General features: G+C 43.6%; 1 protein-coding gene across 2 annotated transcripts in view; it reads right to left on the bottom strand.

Moving 5' to 3' along the window:
* Positions 1–7,243: 7,243 nt before the first annotated feature.
* LOC133462726 (NLR family CARD domain-containing protein 3-like) overlaps positions 7,244–24,491 on the bottom strand; it is a 69,498-nt gene continuing 52,250 nt past the window's right edge. The window contains exons 7-13 of one of the 2 annotated variants that reach the window (XM_061744124.1): positions 18,445–18,514; positions 15,981–16,212; positions 14,011–15,763; positions 13,547–13,720; positions 11,539–11,715; positions 9,034–9,207; positions 7,244–8,513 (exon numbers count right to left, since the gene is read on the bottom strand). In XM_061744124.1, coding sequence (XP_061600108.1) covers positions 8,504–8,513; positions 9,034–9,207; positions 11,539–11,715; positions 13,547–13,720; positions 14,011–15,763; positions 15,981–16,212; positions 18,445–18,514 — 2,590 coding nt within the window. In that variant the 3' untranslated portion in view covers positions 7,244–8,503. The remainder of the gene's footprint in view (positions 8,514–9,033; positions 9,208–11,538; positions 11,716–13,546; positions 13,721–14,010; positions 15,764–15,980; positions 16,213–18,444; positions 18,515–24,491) is intronic. The other variant, XM_061744125.1, reaches the window with a different exon arrangement.

The raw sequence follows: 24,491 nt of genomic DNA, 5'->3' as shown, positions 1-24,491 counted from the left end.
CTCCGTCTGGGGGCACCGGGGGCGCCCGTGGAGGTACGGTGGGGCCCTGGCCCGGCTCGGAGGGCCGGCCCCCGTCAACTGGATGGCCAGTGGGGGAGCGTGGGTGTCTTATCAGGGCCGGCTCTGCTGGTCCTGCCTCCTGGCTTCCGGCTCTGCTCCCCATCCTTCCCCCCCTACACGATTCATACGCACATAGGCGAAGGGCGGGGGGTCCGGGTCGTGGGGGGCATTGTCCCGCGTGGCCCGGCACTCCCCGCCTCACGGTTTTAACAGCACTGTAGACACTGCACATTCAACACTTAATAAATACATTTGACAAGGACATTTCGTTCGGGAGTGGGGGGTCAGTGTCAAATCGATACCTTGTCCTCCCCCTCCCTGTTTTTATGGCATTAATCACATGCACTCAACACCAGGGGCGGGAGGGGGTCCCACATCACCCGCGTTCCCTCGCCGGCCTGGGATGGGTGGGTCGGGATACCCGGGCCTGGCGGGGCTCGCCGTGCAGCCTGGGGTGCCTTCTGGCGGTGCTGGACCCCCCCGGGGAGGGGGAAACGGTGCGTGATTGTGCGTCTGTGTCGGTGAGAATGCGGTATGGAAGGGTCCTGCCATGGAGGATTTGAGCCTCCATTGGCAGGACATCAAAACGTAATAATTTATTAATATTATGTCATACAAAGATGGTTATTAATAATATTATTACTATTATTATTGTGATAGTATATCATATTATTATTATTAGTATACAGTAGATATCGGATAGGTGAATGGATGGATGAATGAATGGCATGCCTGGGTCTTGGGCCCTCCGTTGGCGGGCCCGCGCGGGTATCGCCCTGCTGGGGGGTTCCCTCTCTCCGGGCCCGTCTCCGGTCCCCCCCACTGCCTCAGCGGCGGGGCGCCCCTCTGGTCTTTGAGGGCCACTTTCGTGGGGGCGGGTACTCCTGCCCGCATCGGCGGCCGGAGCGGCTCTGTGACTAATGTCACATGACTAACACCTAGGTGTAGTGGACACATACATTACTGCATTTAAATGCATTTATTTGCCCTCTAGTGGACATATAAGTTACTGCATTTAAATGCATTTATTTGCCCTCTAGTGGACACATAAATTACTGCATTTAAATGCATTTATTTGCCCTCTAGTGGACACATGAATTATTGCATTTAAATGCATTTATTTGCCCTCTATTAGACACATTTATTATTGTATTTAAATGCATTTATTTGCCCTCTAGTGGACACATAAATTATTGCATTTAAATGCATTTATTTGCCCTTTAGTGGACATATAAATTGCCGCACTTAAATGCATTTATTTGCCCTTTAGTGGACATATAAATTGCCGCACTTAAATGTATTTATTTGCCCTCTAGTGGAAAGGTATATTACTGCATTTAAATGCATTTATTTGCGCTCTATTAGACACATAAATTATTGTATTTAAATAGAATAGAATAGAATAGTACTTTATTAATCTCCCGGAAGAGAAATTCAGTCGTGCAGCAGCCAAAACACACACACGCTTTATACAAAAAATGTAAATGTAAAATAGAAATTACAAAGAGCAATATAAAAAGTAGAAAAAGACTATGTACAAGAGAGGAAAAAAAGTAGTAAACCAGTGTTGTTCTTGTCGGCTATTTTTAAATTTTGTTTCAGTCTTAGTCCTGTTTCAATCGCCGTTGTTGTTTTTTGTCATATTTAGTCGAACTCATCCTTTTTTTATTTAGTCACATTTTTGTCGACTAAAAGTCGAGCATTTTAGTCTTTGTTTTAGTCCATGAAACTGAATTTATTTGTTTAGTTTTAGTCAACAAAAACTATTTGCATTTTAGTCTAGTTTTAGTTTGACAATTATTTAAAACATATTATACATTAATATTATATTCTACTTTAATTGAGCTCATTTCTTTCACCAATATCTGACCTAAGTATTGATATCAAATATTCATGATTTTTTAAAGATTTAACCCTCTAAATGCCAGGTTTTATAAACTTTGGCTGCAGTCGCAGCTGTGTAAACGACTCAACAAAAAGCTGGAGTTTGTTATGATTCTCTCGATGGCTGCACCTTTCATGTGATTCAAAATGCCCCATGTTTGGATTTATTTGTGTTTATGGACCTCTTGTGCAGGTGTGTGTAGTGTGCATTTATACAAAATAATCTTAGAGGGGCTTTGAACTTCTGCACAAAAACCATGTGAATGAATGAAAACAGTGGCACTTGAAAGCCTTTGCTCATAATGTCATAAGGTCACACACACCACACACACACACACACACACACACACACACACACACTAACTAGTAGACTACTTTCGGGTAGGTTTTATTGTAGTAACATTAAGCTGACAGTACACTCAACAACACAACGTTGATTTAATGTTGTAAACAACCAGCAACATACTTTATTTTAACTTAGCTTACCTTGATTTCTTTGTGGTAAATGGAGATGTGTCGTTTCAGATTTGTAGAGTTCTTTCCCTTCAACTTATGACCGCACTGCTCCCTGTCCGTTAAAATCAAGCATTCCGTTTTATCTTCGACGTCAATGTATCTAAAATGTTTCCAGACGTCTTCCCTTCTCTTTCTCCCGATCCCCGTGCAAAGCATGTTACCGTTTTATTTTATTTAATGAAATGAAATGTCCGCGTCGAGATCGTGTGCAGCTGCAGCTGCATGCTGCGCTGGCGGTAACTTCAAAAAGGGTGTGTGTTTGTTTATGTGTGAGTGTGAGTGCGAGTGTGTGGGGGAAGGGTATGTTCGATATAAGCACCCTGACCAACAGCCAATACAAAGTGATAGACAACTGTGCTCCCGGACAGTCCCGGTGAGCATTTGCGAACGCACAGCGGCGCTCTATGGCAAAAGAGACAGGAGGAAGTGATAAGTTCATTATAATTATATATTTCGTATCGTCTTTGTTTGTGAACGAAAATGACCATAGATTTTAGCGGAGTATTTATTTTGTGAACTATATTTTCGTTTAGTTTTTATTAGTCAACGAACTTGCATAATGATTTAGTCTTAGTTATTGTTTATACACGTGTTTTTTGTCTAGTCCGGTCTCGTTTTCGTCCGGGGAAAAATGGGCGTTGACGAACATATTTCGTTTCCGTTTTCGTGAACGAGAACAACACTGTAGTAAACACAAAATAAACGGATATTTACAAAACATTTACAAATATTTCCAAAAATATGTGAGGTATTTGAGGTATTAGTGGTTATTGCACTTTTAAAGAGACAGGTTTATTGCACAATGGTGGCTACAGTTTCTTATTGTACAGTCTGATGGCTGTGGGGATGAAGGACCTGCGGTAGCGTTCCTTCTTGCAGCGCGGGTGGAGCAGTCTTTGGCTGAAGGAGCTGCCGATGTTCCCACAGTGTCATGTAGCGGGTGAGAGGGTTGTCCATGGAGTTCAGCTTGACCAGCATCCTCCTCTCACCCTCCTCCTCAGCAGAGTCCAGAGCACAACCAAGAACCGAGCCAGCCCTCCTGACCAGTCGATTCAGTCTCTTCCTGTCTCTCTCCGAGCTCCCACAGCAGACCACTGCAAAGAAGATAGCAGATGCTACCACAGAGTCATAAAAAGTCCTTAGGAGCTCCCTGCACACACCGAAGGACATCAGTCTCCTCGGCAGGTGGAGTCGACTCTGGCCCTTCTTGTACAGGGCGTCGGTGTTGTGTGACCAGTCCAGTTTATTATTGAGGTGAACACCCAGGTACTTATACTCCTCCACCGTCTCAATGTTCAGTCCCACTAGAGGGCACATGCATTTATTTGCCCTCTAGTGGACATATATTTTACTGCATTTAAATGCATTCATTTACCCTCTAGTGGACATATTAGTTACTGCATTTAAATGCATTTATTTGCCCTCTAGTGGACACAGTGGTACCTGCACATGTAGGGGTGGAGGGTAGATCAGGCAGCGAAGGAAAGTTTGGGCAAAGATGATGTGGATGTGGGAGTGCCATTTGCAGTGGTGTAAAGTAACGAAGTACAAGTACTTCGTTACTGTACTTAAGTAAGATTTTTGAGAATTTGTACTTTTATTGATACTTTTATTTTATTTTTCTGTACTTTTACTGTTTTTACTAAAAAATCGTACTTTTAATCCGCTATATTTAAAATTGGACACGTCATTACTCGCTACAAATTAAAGTCTTACATTAAATGAAAATGTAGGCTATTGCCGTGAGAACGGCACACCGGGGCTGCGCTCATAGAGTAGTCTATAAGGGGCTGCGCTCCAAGTTGGGAGGAGTTCTGCTGCGTGGCTACTTTTAAGACACAACCAGTGCTGAAAATGGAGGAGGAACAACACACGCTCTCAGAAGAAAGGCAAACTCAGCAAAGAATAGATTCCGACCTGGACATGGATTCCTCTTCAGAAGAAGTCATTGCCACTAGTGCAACGACTTCTGTCACTGATTGTGAAGAAGGTGCGCCTGCAAACGTGTGTGCGCCTGCAAACAAGGAACTGTCTGCGTTCAGCAACTCGCCCTCAAACCTCAAGGTGCACGTTAAGGTATGTCTTATGTGCCTGTGTAATTCATAAATATTGTCCATACAACTACCGTATTATTTTTTTTAAATGTACCGCGTGCCCAATTACGCAATGCGACCATTGTATTATCGTAAAGGCTGATTTATGGATCCGCGTTACACCGACGCGTACTCTATGCCACCCTACGCCGTGCCCTACGGCGTTGGGCTGCGTCGATTTAACACGGATCCATAAAGCCTGAATTATGGTTCTGCATCAAATCAACGTCAAAACTACTTGGACAAAAGATGATGCTACAATGAAACTGGGTGAGCACATGGACATAATGCATTTTTACTTGTATGATAGTGATTCGTAGTTTGCGACGTTAGTTCAGTTAGTTCAGGGAGCATACACTTGAGAGGTTAATACACTGCATTGTAGTATGTGGATGTATACAGTGTTATACAAGACACGTATATACTGAAGTGGCAATCAGCTGACCAATTTGGGAGGGGTATTTAAGCTCCCCTAACTGTCTGATTTCCTTCTGCATATGCATTCCTGGTTGTTATGACTGTCTAATTGTGCTGAGCAGGGAGAAATAATGCATCAGAGTTTGACCAGCAATATAAAATGTATCTACCTTTTGTATTCTCCATTATTAGGGCCCGAGCACTTACAGTGCGAAGGCCCTATTGTATCTGTAGGAATTTTTTTTTTTTTTTCTGACGAAATGAGGGCCTTTTTTCCCCCTAAACGTGCCCCAAAAGTCACCACATTTTGCATGCAAGCCAGGCCTGGCGAAAAATGTGATATTTAATGGTTTGCATTAATGGGCGTGGCAAAATGGCTCAACAGCGCCCCCTAGAAAACTTTGTGCCTCAAGCCCCACAATACGGTTTGACGTACATGAACGAAAATCGGTACACACCTGTATCATGGCGCAACTTAAAGAAAAGTCTCTTGGCGCCATGGCCGAAACCGAACAGGAAGTCGGCCATTTTGAACATTTTGAATTAATCAAGCAATTTATGCCATGCCTTCGACAGTTAATACGGCCCGAACCGTAACGTGCACCCGGGTGTGTTATACATCAAAATATGCGTCTCCATCCTGCGACTAGGCGCATTACTTTTCTCTTTCAAAAGCGTTACCGTGGCGATGTTAGACACCAAAACGCGCACCCCCCTTTCATCTCATTGGTCCATATTTGATAGTTCCCCCAAAAGTCAGCAAATTTTGCATGCTAGCCAGGCCTGGCGATAAATTTGATATTTCATGGTTTGCATTAATGGGCGTGGCCTAACGGCTCAACAGCGCCCCCTAGAAAACTTTTCTTTACCATAACTCTTGAATGGTTTGACATAGAGAGTCATGGGTGGTGTTATCGGACTCTGTATTGAGTCATTGACCATAATTGGTGAAAATTAGCCCCGCCCCTTCTTCTGATTGGTTGGCGCTATTTTCTGCTATGACTTTTGAATGGTTTGACATAGGAAGTCGTGGGTGGTGTCATTTCTGATATGCTGATGGGGGACAGTGGCCATGAGTGCGAGGGCCCGTTCATCGCTGCTTGCAGCTTTAATCACCAGAGAGGAGCTTGTTCCTCCAGACCAGAGAGAGGAGCTTGTTCCTCCAGACCAGAGAGAGGAGCTTGTTCCTCCAGACCAGAGAGGAACTTGTCAGGGCTCAACTGTCACAAGCTGCAGCAGAGAGTTTTTACTGGGAGTTGGAGAAGGACAGTGGAGGAAGAAGCAAAATGGAAAAATAAATTAAATTTAGTGAAGTCACTTAAAACAACCCCATTAGGGAAGATGACGTTTCCTAAGAAGCTCAGCGTGAAACAGATTGGACCTGATCAGCTGGACATCACTATCAATCGATCACCGATTCAGTCTTTAATTCCCTGTGATGCTTGAACGTAACATTTCTAGTTGTATTATCTTGAAAGTAAAGCTGAACTTTTCTCTTCTGGTCCTGGTCAGACTTTTGCTCCCTACTTTCTCGGGTCAGTGACCCGTCACTGACCGGTCACTGACCGGTCACTGACACCGTCACTGACACCGTCACTGACCCCGTCACTGACCCCGTCACTGACCCGTCACTGACCCGTCACTGACACCGTCACTGACCTGCACCTCCCAAAAATTGCGTGGAGGCGACGCAGACCAAACGCAGACCAAAAGCAGACTGAAAGGGCTGTGATTGGTTCGCTTGAAAGCTATGCATTTCCAGTTTCCGATTTGAAGCAGTCGTGAACTTTCAGCCTCTTTTCTTCGTGTGTGTGTGATTTTTTTTTTTTTTGTTTTGGTTTTTTTCACAATAGTTGTCCTTATCTCTTTGATTCACTGTGACCGGAAAAGTCGGATAAACCATTCAGGAAAAGATTGCGACCCCCTAGAGGTCGCGGGGGGTTTTGCACCGCGGAGAAATGGAGTGACGGAGAAGTCCGAAGGTTCATGACGGCGTCACGGTGACGGCGTGTGCTCAGCGTTGATTTGACGCAGAACCATAATTCAGGCTTTAGAATAGACTGTGTAAAATATAACCATCTACTTTTATAGAGGTGATATGTTAATTTGCATTTTCCCTTAAATTAAATGAACACAATACATAAAATAATTAGTTTTTATATATTACCTCATATTTACTGTGTAAGTGTGGCTCCGTCTACTTTCTGGTAAAGCACACTAAGCTATAGTTCCCAAGCATGTAGCTGAACTTCAATGAAACGTCACAGTCCGTGTTCTTATTTCAAAAGTTTATTGAAAAACCTTTCTTTGAATTACAAAAAACAAAAACTGTGCGATTATACGACAAAATAATATTATCATGCAATCACGGTCAAAACTAGTGTGCTCCCTCGATTCCATAGCTTCACAAAACAAAATACACGAACATCATGTGATTCATACGTAACCAATGAGAAAGATGCAGTCATTAGTAATATTAAGCAAGAACCTTGCGGACTGATATTAAAAACGGCATATTACTCAACATACAGTAAAATCAAATGTTACAAAATCTAAATTATATAATCACTTTGTTCATATATGGCTCTAATATACTGTAAAGCTGATTTATATCTCTGTATTCTATTAAATTGATGCATTTGTTACAAAATATATGTACAAAAAAATAAAACCCTGATTGTCATGATAATGTTGATTTCATCTATTCAAATACAGAAGTGATACTTTAGTACATCATTTTCCTACTTTTTGGTATATGTCTATCTTGGAGTTTGGTACAGCCCCCTGGAGAAAACTACACCGGCTGCCACTGAAATACATGAATAGTGATGCACCGAATGTTCAGTAACCCTAAATTGTTCGGCCGAAAATGGCAAAAAAACACTTTCGGTGTTCGGTGGAATAAGTGGGGAAAAAAACGAACAATAATAACGGCGTGTTTAGATAACGCAATCAAACAGCGAACAGCGTGGAGTGAGAGGGGGGCAGTGTTAAATGCAATGAACATGTCAGCATGTCAGATCACTACTTGGATGTGGGAAAAAGCAGAGAACGCGAGAAATGATCCAGGCTGAGTTGGAGTTGGGAAAGCCGCGACCCAATTAATTGGATTTGAATGGGAGAAAATGAAAAAGGATTATGAGAAAAAATACAATAAGTACAGTAAGACAAATTGTGACTGGCGGGTATTTAACTGCACATTTATTTTATTTATGCAATGGTGAAAAAATTGCCAAAATAAATTAAAATCTGTGAAAGAACCATTGTTCAGTATTATTCGGTATTCGGCCAAGTGTTTATTATTATTTTCAGTTTCGGCCACAAATTTTAATTTCGGTGCATCGCTACATATGAATATATTTGAGAAGTTTGTAAAACGCTGGAAGACAGAAACAAACTGAGCTGAAACTATGTCCATTTTCATCTTCATCTTCATCATCATCATGGTCCAATCAGAGTCTGCCCACACAAACTGGTGCTGCTTCAACTCTGGGGACGATCAGGACACGATTCGTCCGTCCTGGACACTCTCATCATCTCCAACTGTAGAGGAAGAAGAAAGAAGAGAGCAGATAAAGGAGTGTTTGCAGAGATCCCTCCATCTGTTGTAGAGGAAGAAGAAAGAAGAGAGCAGATAAAGGAGTGTTTGCAGAGATCCCTCCATCAGCTGTAGAGGGAAGAAGAAAGAAGAGAGCAGATAAAGGAGTGTTAGCAGAGATCCCTCCATCAGCACATCCAGGGTTCAGAGTTCAGAGCTGCAGTGGAGCAGCTGTGTGTCTGAACATCCTGGAAGGCCATCAGCTGGAATACTCCTTTATTTGTGGACACGTGAACACCAGCACAACACTGGTCTACAACAAACATCTGGACCCTCTGATTGGCCGACTGCTGTCTCTGTGTTTCTGTACAATCCTGCAGCCTGTCATCATCCTCCTCTCACAGCTTCATGAGGAAAGCAGCTGCTGAGAAGCTGCAGCTTCACTGGAAACACTGATCTTTGATACTAACTGGTTTTAGTAGAAAACTGCTGGAAGCAGCAGAACCGAGTCCAACCTCCACTGACCTGAGAGTCTGCAGCTGGTAGTCTGGACTCTTCACCAGATCATAAAGCTGCTCCACATCTGCAGCCTGCAGGTTGTTCCCACTCAGGTCCAGATGTTTCAGGTGGGAGGGGTTGGACTTCAGAGCTGAGACCAGAGAAGAACAGCTGATCCCTGACAACCTGCAGTGCTGCAATCTGAATAAAGAATAAAAGATAAATTACAATTCAGCATCATCTTCATCCTTTTACAGATACATTACAATTCAGCATCATCTTCATCATTATAAATGTTCCATACAGATGAGAGTTAGAAAGGTGATGGACTTTATGAAGGCTGATGTTCATATTGATGTTACACATGTGATCAATAGTCTGCGTATATTTCTCTTCAGTATTATTGACTTGATGATTAGAAAAGTGTGAGTTTGTGCTGATTTCAATAAAGTCAGTGATGAGGACGACAGTCTACTCTAGACCATGTAAAGTCCATTCATGTCACGTGTTTCTGTCCCAATAACACGTCTGTTTGTAAATGATGTTTTGGACGATAAAGTTTTCATTCCTAGAAGGACTTTGTGAGCAGAGAAAGAGTTTCAGGACAGGAGGACGTCTGTGTTTATTCAGCATTCATGAAAGACATCTCTTCTCCAGTGATGGATCTGGAACTGGTGCAGAAAACTTTTGTCTGATTAATACATTTGATTGATGAAGAACAGATGCATGATGGTACAAAAATGTACAAATCTGAACCCTTACAGGAAAACTAGAACCAAATACTCGTCAAAATATGGAAACTAAGTGATGATCCAGGGTTTAATGTAGTTTTTAATCACAGAAATAGTTTTGATGGAATTTGAATTCAAATATCAGTCTTTCTATGTAAATATTAAATTAAGGTAAAAGTTTATTTAACCTGAGTTTTGATGTAAAAATTTTAACTTGTTAAAATGTTCCATAAACTATGAATAAATGAACAATATTCATCATTTCCATGTTTTTAAGGAGACATTTCTTCAGGCCAACACACGGGGGGTCGCCCACGAGGCCTAGGCTTGGGCCTCGGCGTGGGGCCTTGAAGACTTGGCTTGGAAGGCTTGGCGTGGGGCCTGGAAGGCTTGGCGTGGGGCTTGGAAGGCTTGGCGTGGGGCCTGGAAGGCTTGGCGTGGGGCTTGGAAGGCTTGGCGTGGGGCCTGGAAGGCTTGGCGTGGGGCCTGGAAGGCTTTGCGTGGGGCTTGGAAGGCTTTGCGTGGGGCTTGGAAGGCTTGGCGTGGGGCCTGGAAGGCTTGGCGTGGGGCCTGGAAGACTTTGCGTGGGGCTTGGAAGGCTTGGCGGGGAACCTTGACACGAGGAGCCGGCTGCGGGGGAACCCAGGTCCGGGGCACTGGGTGCGGGGGGTCCGGGACCATCACCGAAGCAGGGACTGATGCGTCCGGGACCACCAACGACGCGCCCAAAACCACCGCCGGAACCGCGGCTAGCTGGGGCTGGCGTTGACGCCGTCGCTCCACAGCCTGAATGCTCCGGGGCCCACGCCGAGCCAGGCGTGTTCCCCGGAAGGGGGATTCCAGCTCATCCGGGGATTCCAGCTCATCCGGGTGCCGCCAACCAGGAATAGTGAGTTCCGCCTCCCAATATACAATGTCCCAGAAGGCGGAACTCTCTCCCGCTGGGTCCATTCTGGTGGTTCCATTCTGTCAGGCTCGTGAGGTGAGGACCCAGATGCAGGAGAGCGAAGGCAGGAGTTCGCAACAAAAAAGGGTTTATTCCAAAGAAAAGGACCAAAAACCAAAGCGCTGCTTAGCAGGATCAAAACACAAAAACAGGGATCAGAAAACTGGAGCAAAAACAGGCAGGACACATGAAGGGAAGCACAGTACGGAACCACCAGGAGCAGGGAATGGCAAGACAAGATATAACCAGGGAACAACGAGACACAGGTGACAATCAGGGGGGACACAGGCGGGGCAAAACAGAAACAAACTGGGGGAAATGTCAACCACTGACAGAATTATATTAAAAAATCATAGAAAAAGATGTTTTTCCATGTTTAGAGTTTTATATTTGGTAAACTTGTATTTGTTAATGTGAAATCTAATGTTAGTCAAAGGAAGCCAATGTTGGTTTGACTGGTTTCAGCCACAGTAAGAAGTTATTCAGTAAATGAGTTCTATAACTCATATATTGGACGACTACACATTCAGTCTGTCCACTATTGTCTGTCAGACTCTCTCAGTTTATTAACATCTGGATGACATTTTTGAACGTATTAGCTGTTAAGTTAATTAATGTTTGTGAAGATGTTTTATTCCAGGTTCAGACACATCTCTGGTTCTTCATTTGTTCCTGTCTGACACATTCAGGTTTAAGAAGAGACAAAGTGTTGGAGGACTAAAGCAGAGAAGAAGAACTCAGAGCAGTCAGATGGTCAGTGTGGATCAGTAGAAGATCAGCCTGATGTCTGCAGGTTAGTGTCAACACAACTTTCACATCAGATTCATCTGAACACACAACTAAAACATGTCTGACCTCAGAGTCTCCAGTCTGCAGTCTGGACTCTCCAGAAATCCACTCAGATGTTTCACTCCTGAATCCTCCAGGTTCTCGTTCTCACTCAGGTCCAGATGTTTCAGATGGGAGGGGTTGGACTTCAGAGCTGGGCCCAGAGAAGAACAGCTGATCCCTGACAGACTGCAGCTCCTCAACCTGAACAGAAAGTAAAACATGTTCCAGTCTCATCAGAGAAGTGTTTCTTCAAATATCAACGTTGTCATCAGGTCCATGTGGGTCACCACCGTATCTGGACTTTATAAAACAGGTTTTACACTTTTGTTACATCCATGATGTGGGTTCCTGGTTGTTCCTCTGACATGTTCACCTTTACTGAACATCCTGATGTTTTCTGGTCCAAGTCTGACACTAGATTAAGATGAAAACACCAACATACACACCAATCCTTTTGATTAGTGTTGATGTTCAAATATTGTTCAAAGCAGCAGTTTAGAGATCAGAAGCTGATCTAGCAACAATTATTAACACCAGAATGGATCTGTGGAGAACTGCTGGACTTTATATCCTGTGTCCAGTTTTATATCATTTATGCAGGATTCCTGAGGTTTTTATCATAATGATCCTTGTATGTTATAAAGAGTTCAAATGATATTTTCTGAGAGCAGAAGATATTAAAATACTTTACTTTTAGTAATGTGTCATTTATAATTTGACTTAACTTGCAAACACCTAATCATTCTGTTACAACTGAGTTTATCAGTTAATATCTTACTTTTAGTTAAAGATAAGAATGATTGAATCCTGTATATTTATCAGACTAATTCAACAGATTTGTGTAGTTTTGCTGAAGGGGGTGGGGAGTGTTAAAATGTGAACAACACATGATTGTTTGTTCTATCTCACACTGTCCAGAGAGTTGTTGTGTTGTTGAAAAATGGAAAATATTTTTTATTCTTTTTAAATTGAGCTGTTCATTAGATTTTTCTTAATATCTTGTTTGAGAGTGTGATGAGAAAGTGTAAATCCTGACTTTCAAAAGAGGAAATATAGAGTCATAATGCCATTGTGCTGATTATAATGTTGTTTTTGACTTTAAAGGGAAAGTTCGGTTTTTTACAACCTGGACCTTATTTCTGGCATTTATGGTCGTATACTCACCCAGAGGTGCTTGGTGTCATTTGGAGTCCTTCGGAAGATATTAGGAGTTTTGTGCGAGCCGCTTCTCCATATAACGGTAGTGAACGGGGCACAGCGGGACACAGACGATGCAGCGTCTAAATAACACATGATTGCCGCGAAACTCGTTCATTTCTTTTATGAATCACTAGATCTGCTTCGAGGACCTGTTGTAACATTGTGGCCCTGTCTGTGTAATAAATAAATCAGTTTGTAAACAAGACCTCTGAACTCATGACGTCATCTCTGTGCGCGCATCCCAGTTTTGTACCGTTTTGTAACGTTTTGTCTGTCCGGGACGCGCGCACAGAGATGACGTCATGCAGGTCAGAGGTCTTGTTTACAAACTGATTTATTTGTTACACACACAGCCCCGGATGTAGACAACAGGTCCTGGAAGCAGATCTAGTGATTCATAAAAGAAATGAACGAGTTTCGCGGCAATAATGTGTTATTTAGATGCTGCATCGTCTGTGTCCCGCTGTGCCCCGTTCACTACCGTTATATGGAGAAGAGGCTCGCACAAAACCCCCTAATATCTTCCGAAGGACTCCAAATGACACCAAACCTTTCTGGGTGAGTATACGACCATAAAAAATGCCAAAAATAAGGTCCAGGTTGTAAAAAACGGAACTTTCCCTTTAAGGAGGTTTCCTAGTGTCTGTTGTCTCTGAGTTGTGAGCATGTATGTTTATGTATTTTAATTAATGATAATGTTGTAATTAAGCTGATAATTGTGATGACACCCCAGAGAAACTTCTGTGAAAGGTCAGCAGCTAACGGGGATCTAATAAAACAACCAAACAAACAGTTGTAACGGTCCACAGTTGAACACTTGGTGGATTCTGACCTGAGAGACTCCAGTTTACAGTGTGGACTCTCCAGTCCAGGACACAGCTGCTCCAGTCCTGAATCCTGCAGGTCGTTCTTACTCAGGTCCAGTTCTGTCAGACTGGAGGACTGAGAGCTGAGAACTGAGGACAGAACTGGACAGATGTTCCCTGAGAGGTTACAACCACTCAACCTGCAGAGGAGATTAAAGAGAGATCATGAGGTCATTTAAAAGTAGATTATGTCATTTAACAAAGAAATGTAGGATATAATATCAATGCATGCTGATTATTTCAACGAATAATCAATAAATACTGATCACTGCATTTCTCTTCTCTGTATGTAAAGTTTCCTGAGATGAATCATTGAGGAGAACTGGTCCCACATGAACCTGAACTTAGTTGAACAGTGAATTTAACTTATTTCCTCCAAGAACACAACATGTGATTTGACTAAAACAGATGTGTCCATGTCCGTCCTTACACAGCTTTCTTGGAGGCTTTGACCACCGGCAGCAGCCTCCGTAGAACCTTCTCTGAAGCTGAGTATTTCTTCAGGTCAAACACCTCCAGATCTTCTGATGACAGTAAGATGAAGACCAGAGCCGAACACTGAGCAGGAGACAGTTTAGTTCTGGAGAGATGTCCAGACCTCAGGGACCGTTGGACATCCTTCACCAGAGACCGATGGTTCAGTTCATTCAGACAGTGGGACAGGTTGATGCTTCTCTCTGCAAACAGATCCTCATAAATCTTCTCCTTGATGTATTTAACTGTTTTCTGATTGTCCCGCGAACTTCTTTGTTTTGGTTCCAACAGACCTCGTAGGAGGTTCTGATTGGTCTCCAATGAAAGACCCAGGAGGAAACGGAGGAACAAGTCCAGGTGTCCGTTTGGACTCTGTAAGGCCTTGTCCACAGCACTCTGATAGAGGTCAGTCTCTGCTCTTGTTTTAAACGACCTGGAGGTGTTTCTCTGTTCCTCCAGCAGGTTGACTCCAGACTTGATGAAGGTCTGATGGACATGAAGAGCAGCCAGAAACTCCTGGACACTCAGATGGATGAAGCAGAAGACCTGGTCCTGGTACAGGCTGCTCTCCTCTCTAAAGATCTGGGTGAACACTCCTGAGTACACTGAAGCCTCTCTGACATCGATGCCACACTCTCTCAGGTCTGGTTCATAGAAGATCAGGTTTCCTTTCTGCAGCTGCTCAAAAGCCAGTTTTCCCAGAGACTCCACCATCTTCCTGCTCTCTGGACTCCAGTGTGGATCCGTCTCAGCTCTTCCGTCATACTTGACCTTCTTCAGTTTGGCCTGGACCACCAGGAAGTGGATGTACATCTCAGTCAGGGTCTTGGGCAGCCCCCTTCCCTCTCTGGTCTCCAGGACCGTAGCAGTGATCCAGCAGAAGACTGGGATGTGGCACATGATGTGGAGGCTCCGTGATGTCTTGATGTGGGAGATGATCCTGCTGGTCTGCTCCTCATCTCTGATCCTCTTCCTGAAGTATTCCTCCTTCTGTGGGTCAGTGAACCCTCTGACTTCTGTCACCATGGAAACACAGTAAGGAGGGATCTGATTGGCTGCTGCGGGTCGTGTGGTGATCCAGAGACGAGCAGAAGGAAGCAGGTTCCCCCTGATGAGGTTTGTCAGCAGCACGTCCACTGAGGTGGAGCTTCTGGGGTCACTGACAATTGTAGAGTTGTGGAAGTCCAGAGGAAGTCGACTCTCATCCAGACCGTCAAAGATGAACACGACCTGGAACTCTTCAAAGCTGCAGATTTCACTGGTTTCAGAGAAGAATTGATGAACAAGTTCCACCAAGCTGAACTTTCTGTCTTTCAGCACATTCAGCTCTCTGAAGGTGAATGGAAGCAGGAACTGGATGTCCTGGTTGGTTCTGCCTTCAGCCCAGTCCAGACTGAACTTCTGTGTTAGGACTGTTTTCCCGATGCCGGCCACTCCCTTCGTCATCACCGTTCTGATTGGTCCTCCTCTTCCAGGTGGGGGTTTAAAGATGTCTTCCTGTCTGATGGTTGTTTCTGCTCCGTCTGGTTTCCTGGAAGCTGCTTCAATCTGTCTGACTTCATGTTCTTCGTTGACCTCTCCAGTCCCTCCCTCTGTGATGTAGAGCTCTGTGTAGATCTGGTCCAGAAGGGTTGGGTTTCCTGCTTTAATAATCCCCTCAAACACATGCTGGTGCTTCTCCTTCAGCTTAGACCTCAACTTTTTACAAACTGTAACGTAAAGACAGAGATTTAGTGTTTTATGAAGTTCACTCAACAACTTAATTCTAAAAACAATCAAGATCTGAACATCCGCTGATTAGCTGTAACTTTATGATGAGCTGTCTGTTGGAGGTCAATGAAACATATTATTATCAGTTATTGTTTAAACAGGATAACATCTTCATAGTAAGATGGTTTTTGTGTTTTTTCCTTCTCTACGACAGACCTTTATCTCTTTTCATCTTCTTTAAAATCGTCTCGGCCACTTCTCTGGTCTTTGAGGAGAATATCTGCATCATCAGATTTACTGTGCCCAATCCGTCCGCCTTTTCCAGATCACACACTGGGATCGGTTTGAAACCATCCTTTGATTCATCAGCATTCATCAGGTACCGCTGGAATTCCTTCAGCCCACTGAAGTCCAAATCCTCCAAAGTGTCCTTCAACCAACTTTTTACCTTAAAGACAGAAATCATCATAAATTAAGTCTTAAAATCTGAATTCTTGACAGAGAATCAGATGGACTGGAACAAACTCAGGAACATCCAGAAATCTGAAAATGGTTACAGACCAGTGTTTCCCAACTCTGGCCCTCAAGGGTCGCTGCCCTGCATGTTTTAGATGTTTCCCTGCTCCAACAGCCCCACGTTTGGACCTGCACGTCTTCTGGCAGGAGCGGACTCCAGCCAACCCAGTAAAACCAAAGAAGAGTCTGGCAGTCAGCTGGACCATTGACCCTGTTGCGTCCAGTCTGGTAGTAATGGGCTTCCGATCGTCTACATCGATGTCATATCACAACACAACAACTCTTGTGCCAACTGACACGCATGATGAAGACGCTCCTGAAAACTACTGACATAATCTAGCACATTGTGCTCAGTGTGAGATGTTTCCGTCCACCATTTTCCCTTGAGAAGCTCAAGAGGACGACCCACCGCACGACCAAAGACTAAAGCTACAGGACTAAATCCAAGAGATCCCTGTGCGGTCTCTCTCATAGCAAAGAGCAAAAGTGGAAGACCCTCATCCCTCTCAAGACAGACCTGGACAACATAGACTTTAAAGTCTGATGAAATCGTTCCCCCAAGACAAGCACTCGATGTTTGATGCAAATACTGTGAAACTTATCTGATGATTTCAGTGAACTGCTCTCTGTGATCTGTGTTGATTTAACCGTGGAATCATTGTTGCTGATTTTAACATCCATGTGGACAACAATCAGGACATATGGACAATCCTCAGGACATGAGGACAACCCTCAGGACATGTGGACAACCCTCAGGACAACCCTCAGGACAATCATCATGACATGTGGACAACCCTCAGGACATGTGGACAACCCTCAGGACATGTGGACAACCCTCAGGACAATCCTCAGGACATGTGGACAACCCTCAGGACAATCATCAGGACATGTGGACAACCCTCAGGACATGTGGACAACCCTCAGGACAACCCTCAGGACAATCATCATGACATGTGGACAACCCTCAGGACATGTGGACAACCCTCAGGACATGTGGACAACCCTCAGGACATGTGGACAACCCTCAGGAAGAAGGGACTAAAGACCTGGGCAACTCTGGACAAATTTGGGCGGACACTGCATGTAACAGAGAGCAAACACAATAGGGGGCAGAGCTAGATCTGCTGGCTCTGACTGTCTGAGCATCTCAAAGGTTAGTGTGTCTGATGTGAGCATGTCTGAAACAAACAGATCCCACACCACCAGGGATCCTAGATCTTTTCTCTTTTCTTATTAGAACAAGGCTTGCTGCGATCAGGTGTCTTTGCTTATGGCAATGAAAACACTTGCGGTCTTCACCAATGGCGGAACATACATTTTTACTCACCAATGTCGATGTGCGTCTCCGTTCAGCAGTTGGGGATTGTGTAACTTTTAGAGGAAACACATTTTTATACGTTAGAATCAAGTTTCTAAGACCTTGTCCATTTGCTTCAGGGACAAGTTCGTAGGCGTGAAACACCGTTCTTTTAGAGTTAGCACTGCAACGGCAGAGACCAACAGTAATTTAGTGAGGTAGCAATGCGCTCAAAGGCACCAAAATAAGAGTAAACGTCTGACCTAAACGAAGGAACTAACGTGGTGTGCTTACTGACGTCAACGTGTGTGCTTTGAGCTGACGTAGCTATGGACGCAGGTCAACTCCTTCAAGAGCTCCGATCCGGAGATGCATTGCTTGCACTAACAGCTCTTTGTTGCGCGTCTCCACCTCCTGAATATGAAAGGGTTAAGCAGAGATCTTCGGGGGACAGACCTGGTTGAGGTTCAGAAACTGGATCATGGTCCACACTGGATCACTGAACACTTGAGCAACCTCTGCTACCTTCGCATCCGCCCCTTCTACGGCGGTAGATGTTTCTAATTGTCTCAGACGTTAGCTGCTCTACTTCAGCTTTGTCACAGCGTTTGTCCGGTTCTTCCTCTACAGACTTCTGGAGCCTCTGGTGGTCAAATTAGGAATTGCAAAAGTTGGCCCTTCTGCGTTAGGATCGACTGACGGGTCTGTTGGAATGATGATGTATTCGTTGTCTGTAATATAATTTGCTCTGAAAGAGAGATATCTCTGCTTCCATCAGCTGAAGAAGCTGAAGAACAAGGAACTCTTGAGTTTCTCATTCAGGAACAAAGGAGGTTGTGTTTTAAGACTGGAAGCAGTTTGACTTACATTATAGCTGTCACTCCCGGAGTCATCCTGGCCCTCAGACGTCACATCGCCACGTGTTTGAGGCTGACTGCTGCAGAAATGGAGAGAAAAGAGGATTGGTCTGCAGATGCTTGACTGTGATTGGTTGACAGGTCCAAGTAACAGCTTCTGAAGTCTTGTTGTGAAGCGATAACACTCTATGTACAGACGGCTGCTTCAGTCATCCACTCAAACGTGCCAGTCAAGGTTTGTGAAATTCACCTTGAACTCTGCATCACAGACGATCTCTGCTGCACCTTAACTGCTTTATTCACGTTCTGTCTCTTCCTCTATTGTTTGTGTTCTGAACAAATCATTACAACCTTCTGAAGGGGATTATTTTTGAATAATTAGCTCTGTTCTGAGCCTCATTTTTCACGCATCATTTGCATCACTGCATTCCAATTCAATTCAATTATATTATATTTATATAGCATCTAATACAACAAAAGTTGTCTCTAGATGCTTTCCAGAGATCCAGAACATAAACATAAACCCCTGAGCAATTATTACATAAACATAAACATAAACCCCCGAGCAATTATTATATAAACAATGGCAGGTAAAAACTCCCATAGTGGGAGAAAAACTTTAAGCCAAACAGTGGCAAGAAAAACTCCCCTTTAGGAGGAAGAAACCTGGACCAGGACCAGGCTCATAAGGGGGGACCCTCCTGCCGAGGGCCAGACTGGGGGTCGGGGACGGCAACAGCACAGGGCAGGTGCCGCAGGCAGGTGGAAGCAGCAGCAGGATGACCGGGGATGGGGACCGCAGGCCAGCACGCAGCTCCCGAAGCTCCGGCCCAATCATCAAGCCCCAGGTTGGGGTGCAGGGTCGGGGAAAGGTTGAGAAGGGGCAGGGCCAGGGAGAGGAGTCTTGATGGACAAATCTCTTCCCCGCCTGACCGGGCCGTTACCCTGCCCCTCTCACTCCCACGCTGCAGGTTCCGGTATTGTGCATTCAGAGATGCTCTTCGCCACCGGCAGAGGATGCTGCATTATGTACAAAAGAGAAGAAAAGGGTGGCCAGCAAAAGAAACTACAGGAGCGACTCTAACACACTAGAGTTTACACTACCTAGAGATTTACCAACACCAGCTAGAGGTTTACTAAACACTAACTAAAGGCTTTACTAAACAGAAAGGTTTTAAGTTTAGTTTTAAAGGTGGAGGTGGTGTCAGCCTCCTTAACCCAGATTGGAAGTTGGTTCCATAGTAATGGTGCCTGATAGCAGAACGCCCGCCCTCCAAATCTACATTTAGATACTCTAGGAACTACGAGTAAACTTGCACTCTGAGAGCGGAGAGCTCTGCCAGGAACATAAGGCACTATCAGGTCTTGCTAATAATGCGGAGCTAAGCCCTTTTGGGCTTTATATGCAAGTAATACAATTTTAAATTGGATTCTGAATTTTACGGGTAACCAATGGAGCGACGCTAACACTGGAGAGACGTGGTCTCTCCTGCTGATTCCTGTCAGTACTCGTGCTGCTGCATTTTGGATCAGCTGGAGCTTATTGAGCAAATTACTTGGACATCCTGCTAACAACACATTACAGTAATCCAGTCTAGAAGATACAAACGCATGAACTAGTTTTTCTGCATCACTCCGCGAGAGGATTTTCCTAATCTTTGCAATATTACGGAGATGGAAAAACGCTATTTTACAAACCTGATTAACATATGGTTTAAACAACAAATCCTGATGGAAAACAACACCAAGGTTTCTCACAGTTGCACTGGAAGCCATCGCAACACCATCTAATCCCTTCCTAAGATGCTCTGGACCAAGAATGATAACCTCTGTTTTATCTGAATTTAGAAGCAAGACATTTCTGGACATCCAGTCCTTGATGTCCCTAAGACCAGTGGCGTATCCAGGACATTTTTACTGGGGGGGCCAAGATGGGACACAGAGCCAGACTGGGGTGGCCGTACCGAGAGAACCTTTATGAATGGCATGTGATCAAAATGTGTAAATATCACATTGCTTTGCATCAAAATCTACACATATGTATAATAATTGAATTCTAGAACTCATGTTAGCATTCATTGAATTGTCAGACTTTTGTTTTGACATTTGACAGTTTTCTATTCCTCTTCCATTTCAACCTATTATGGTAGTTACACATTTTCAGAGCCATTCTCATTGTAGAACATTAAAGTCCTCAACAAAATCAATCTGATAATATCAGGTATAATGTAGGCTACAGGACTATCTCAGAAAATTAGAATATTGTGATAAAGTTCTTTATTTTCTGTAATGCAATTTAAAAAAACAAAAATGTCATCCATTCTGGATTCATTACAAATCAACTGAAATATTGCAAGCCTTTTATTATTTTAATATTGCTGATTATGGCTTACAGTTTAAGATTAAGATTCCCAGAATATTTAAATTTTTTGAGTTTTCTTAAGCTGTAACTCCACTCTAAATCAACGAATCACCTGAGCTGTCATCATTGATTGACAGGCGTGTCCTCTTGTTTGGGAAGGAGGAGAAGAAAAAAAACTAGGTTATTGTGTTGATGAACTTCATGAACTACCAATCAGGTCTGGGGTGGCCACAGGGTGGCCAATGACATTTCAGGGGTGGCCCAGGCCACCCCAGGCCACCCCCCAAAATCGCCACTGCCTAAGACATGCCTGAAGTTTAACTAACGGTTCTGTTTCATCCGGCTTCATAGACAAATAGAGCTGCGTATCATCAGCATAGCAATGAAAGTGTATGCCGTGATTCTGGATTATACTTCCCAATGGCTGCATGTATAAACTGAACAAGACTGGCCCTAGCACTGAACCCTGCGGAACACCATAACAGACCCTCGACTGTTCTGAAGAAACCTCATGTACATGAATAAACTGGAACCTGTCAGATAGATATGATTTAAACCAACGTAGAGCTGTCCCTTTAATCCCAACAACATGCTCTAACCTGTGCAGTAAAATGCCATGATCTATAGTGTCAAAAGCAGCACTGAGGTCCAGTAGAACCAGTATGGACACTAATCCCTTATCTGAGGCCATAAGAAGGTCATTCGTGACTCGAACCAGTGCTGTCTCTGTGCTATGATGCATTCTGAACCCTGACTGAAAGACTTCAAACAGATCATTTCTATACAAATAGTCACATAACTGGCTTGAAACTGCCTTTTCCAGAATTTTAGATACAAATGGAAGGTTGGAAATTGGTCTATAATTAGCTAAGGTGTCTGGGTCAAGAGAAGGTTTTTTAAGTAAAGGTTTGATTACTGCAACTTTGAAAACCTGTGGTACATATCCTAAGCTTAGGGATAGGTTGATTTGGTCCAGTATTGTCACACCAATAAGAGAAAAAATATGTTTGAATAGTCGAGTCGGGATGGGATCTAACATACATGTGGTTGACTTAGCTCTATTAACGAGTGAAGTCAGCTCAGGGAGGTCTATAGGACCAAAACAGTCTAGAGACAAGTCAGAGCCCAGGGAAGTCGCTAAAGCTGAAGAAACGCCTAAAACCGGCTGGTTGATTTGAGTTAAAGAAGCTCATAAAGTCCTCACTACTGAGAGCTGCAGGAATACACGGCTCAACAGAGTTGTGACTCTTTGTCAGCCTGGCTACAGTGCTGAACAGAAAACTTTTGTTATCCTCTATCAACGTTGAATAATAAGCTGTTCTGGCTTTGCGAATGGCTTTTTTATATACTATTAGAATATCTTTCCATTCACCATAATTTATCACCAGGCCTGGCTTGCATGCCAAATTTGGTGACTTTTGGGGAACTATCAAATTTGGGGAACTATCAAATATGGACCAATCAGATGAAGGGTGGGCGCGCTTTTTGGCATCTAGCGTCGCCACGGTAATGCTTTTGAAAGAGAAAAGTAATGCGTGGTGTCGGAGGACGGAGTCGAACATTTTGATGTATAACACACCTGGGTGCACGTTACAGTTCGGGCCGTTTTAACGGCCGAAGGAATGGCATAGATTGCGCCAAAATTACGCGATTAATTCAGAATGTTCAAAATGGCTGACTTCCTGTTCGGTTTCGGCCATGGTGCCAAGAGACTTTTTCTTTAAGTTTTGACATGATACAGGTGTGAACCGATTTTGGTTCATGTACGTCAAACCGTATTATGGGGCTTGAGGCACAAAGTTTTTTCTGTCTGAACCAATCAGATGAAGGGTGGGCGCGCTTTTTGGCATCTAGCGTCGCCATGGTAACGCTTTTGAAAGAGAAAAGTAATGCGTGTTGTCGCAGGATGGAGACGCACATTTTGATGTATAACACACCTGGGTGCACGTTACGGTTCGGGCCGTATTAATTGCTGAAGAAATGGCATAAATTTCACCAAAATGACACGATTAATTCAAAATGGCCGACTTCCTGTTGGGTTTCGGCCATGGCTCCAAGAGACTTATCTTTAAGTTGTGACATGATACAGATGTGTACCGATTTTCGTGCATGTACGTCAAACCGTATTGTGGGGCTTGAGGAACAAAGTTTTCTAGGGGGCGCTGTTGAGCCATTAGGCCACGCCCATTAATGCAAACCATTAAATATCACATTTTTCGCCAGGCCTGACTTGGTGCAAAATTTGGTGACTTTTTGGACACGTTTAGGGTGAAGAAAGGCCCTCATTTAGTCGGAAGAAAGAAAGAAAGAAAGAAAGAAAGAAAGAAAGAAAGAAAGAAAGAAAGAAAGAAAGAAAGAAAGAAAGAAAGAAAGAAAGAAAGAAAGAAAGAAAGAAAGAAAGAAAGAAAGAAAGAAAGAAAGAAAGAATTCCTACAGATACAATAGGGCCTTCGCACTGTAAGGGCTCGGGCCCTGATAATACCAATCTGATACAAACTAAGAATAATTAAACAAGAAATGTAATCAAAATATCAGTCTTGCATTTCTCTCCAGAAAGAATAAACAAACTCAAAACACTCACTATACTGGTTTACCAGACTTATTAACGTTGCATCAAGTTATCGTTAATGTCTCTGTAACACTTCCTGTAACGAACTGACAAATGCTTTTATTCTGAAATACCCTACATACCATATCTGGTGGTGAATTAGCTTTATGTAGACAATTGGTAAAACAAACTCTTAATCAACAACTCATATGAATCTTAGCGTAATAATAAACACCATAAACATTAATACAAAAAGGTAATAACAGGTAAGAACACGGTCTAAACGATTCGAGCAGGGTCCCCACACTTTCCCTGAAATTATTTTCCAGGACTCTTCCAGGACATTTTAAGCTGACATTTTAATTAAGAGTGCTCTTCTTCCCCGTGGTCTATGTGAGCATCTCACTCTGTTGACAACTATTTTTATTGTCTACAAGAAGTCTAAATGAAAAGTCTTTCATCTATCAAATATATTTTCCCATCTATCTGTGCAAATACAAAGTATTTTAATACAACAGAAATATGGAGCTTGAACAAACTCAAAGGTGACAAATGCACACACCGATCCACAAATGCAAAGGACAGGAGTCACAAATGCACAAGACAAAATTCACAAATGCACAAGATGATTTGCCAATGCACAGAACAATTCACACGTGCGTAGGACAAGATACACACATGTATTTTTGATGCACACACAAATATAACCTGATTTACAAACGTTTTTTTGTCTGTGAGCTGCGCTGCATTTGTGTGTGAATTTTGAGACTCCCCTGACATGCCTCAATCCACAAATGTGTTTTTTTGTGTGTGTGTGTGTGTGTGTGTGTGTGTGTGTGTGTGTGTGTGTGTGTGTGTGTGTGTGTGTGTGTGTGTGTGTGTGTGTGTGTGTGTGTGTGTGTGTGCATCTGTGTTTTGTGCGTGTGTGTGTGTGTGTGTGTGTGTGTGCATCTGTGTTTTGTGCATGTGTGTGTGTGTGTATGCGCGCTTCATTTGTGTGAATTTTGAGACTCCACTGACAAACACAGAAACACACACACACACCTAAGTGCCTAACTGCGGTCCACCCCCCCTCTGGTCATCCTGCTGCTGCTTCCACCTGCCTGCTGTGCTGCTGACGTCCCTGACTCCCCCAGTCTGGCCCTCG

This window comes from Cololabis saira, chromosome 16 (assembly GCF_033807715.1).
Source record: "Cololabis saira isolate AMF1-May2022 chromosome 16, fColSai1.1, whole genome shotgun sequence".
Classification (NCBI taxonomy): domain Eukaryota; kingdom Metazoa; phylum Chordata; class Actinopteri; order Beloniformes; family Belonidae; genus Cololabis; species Cololabis saira.
Note: the sequence above shows the minus strand (reverse complement) of the source record. Positions and strands in the feature narration are given on the sequence as shown.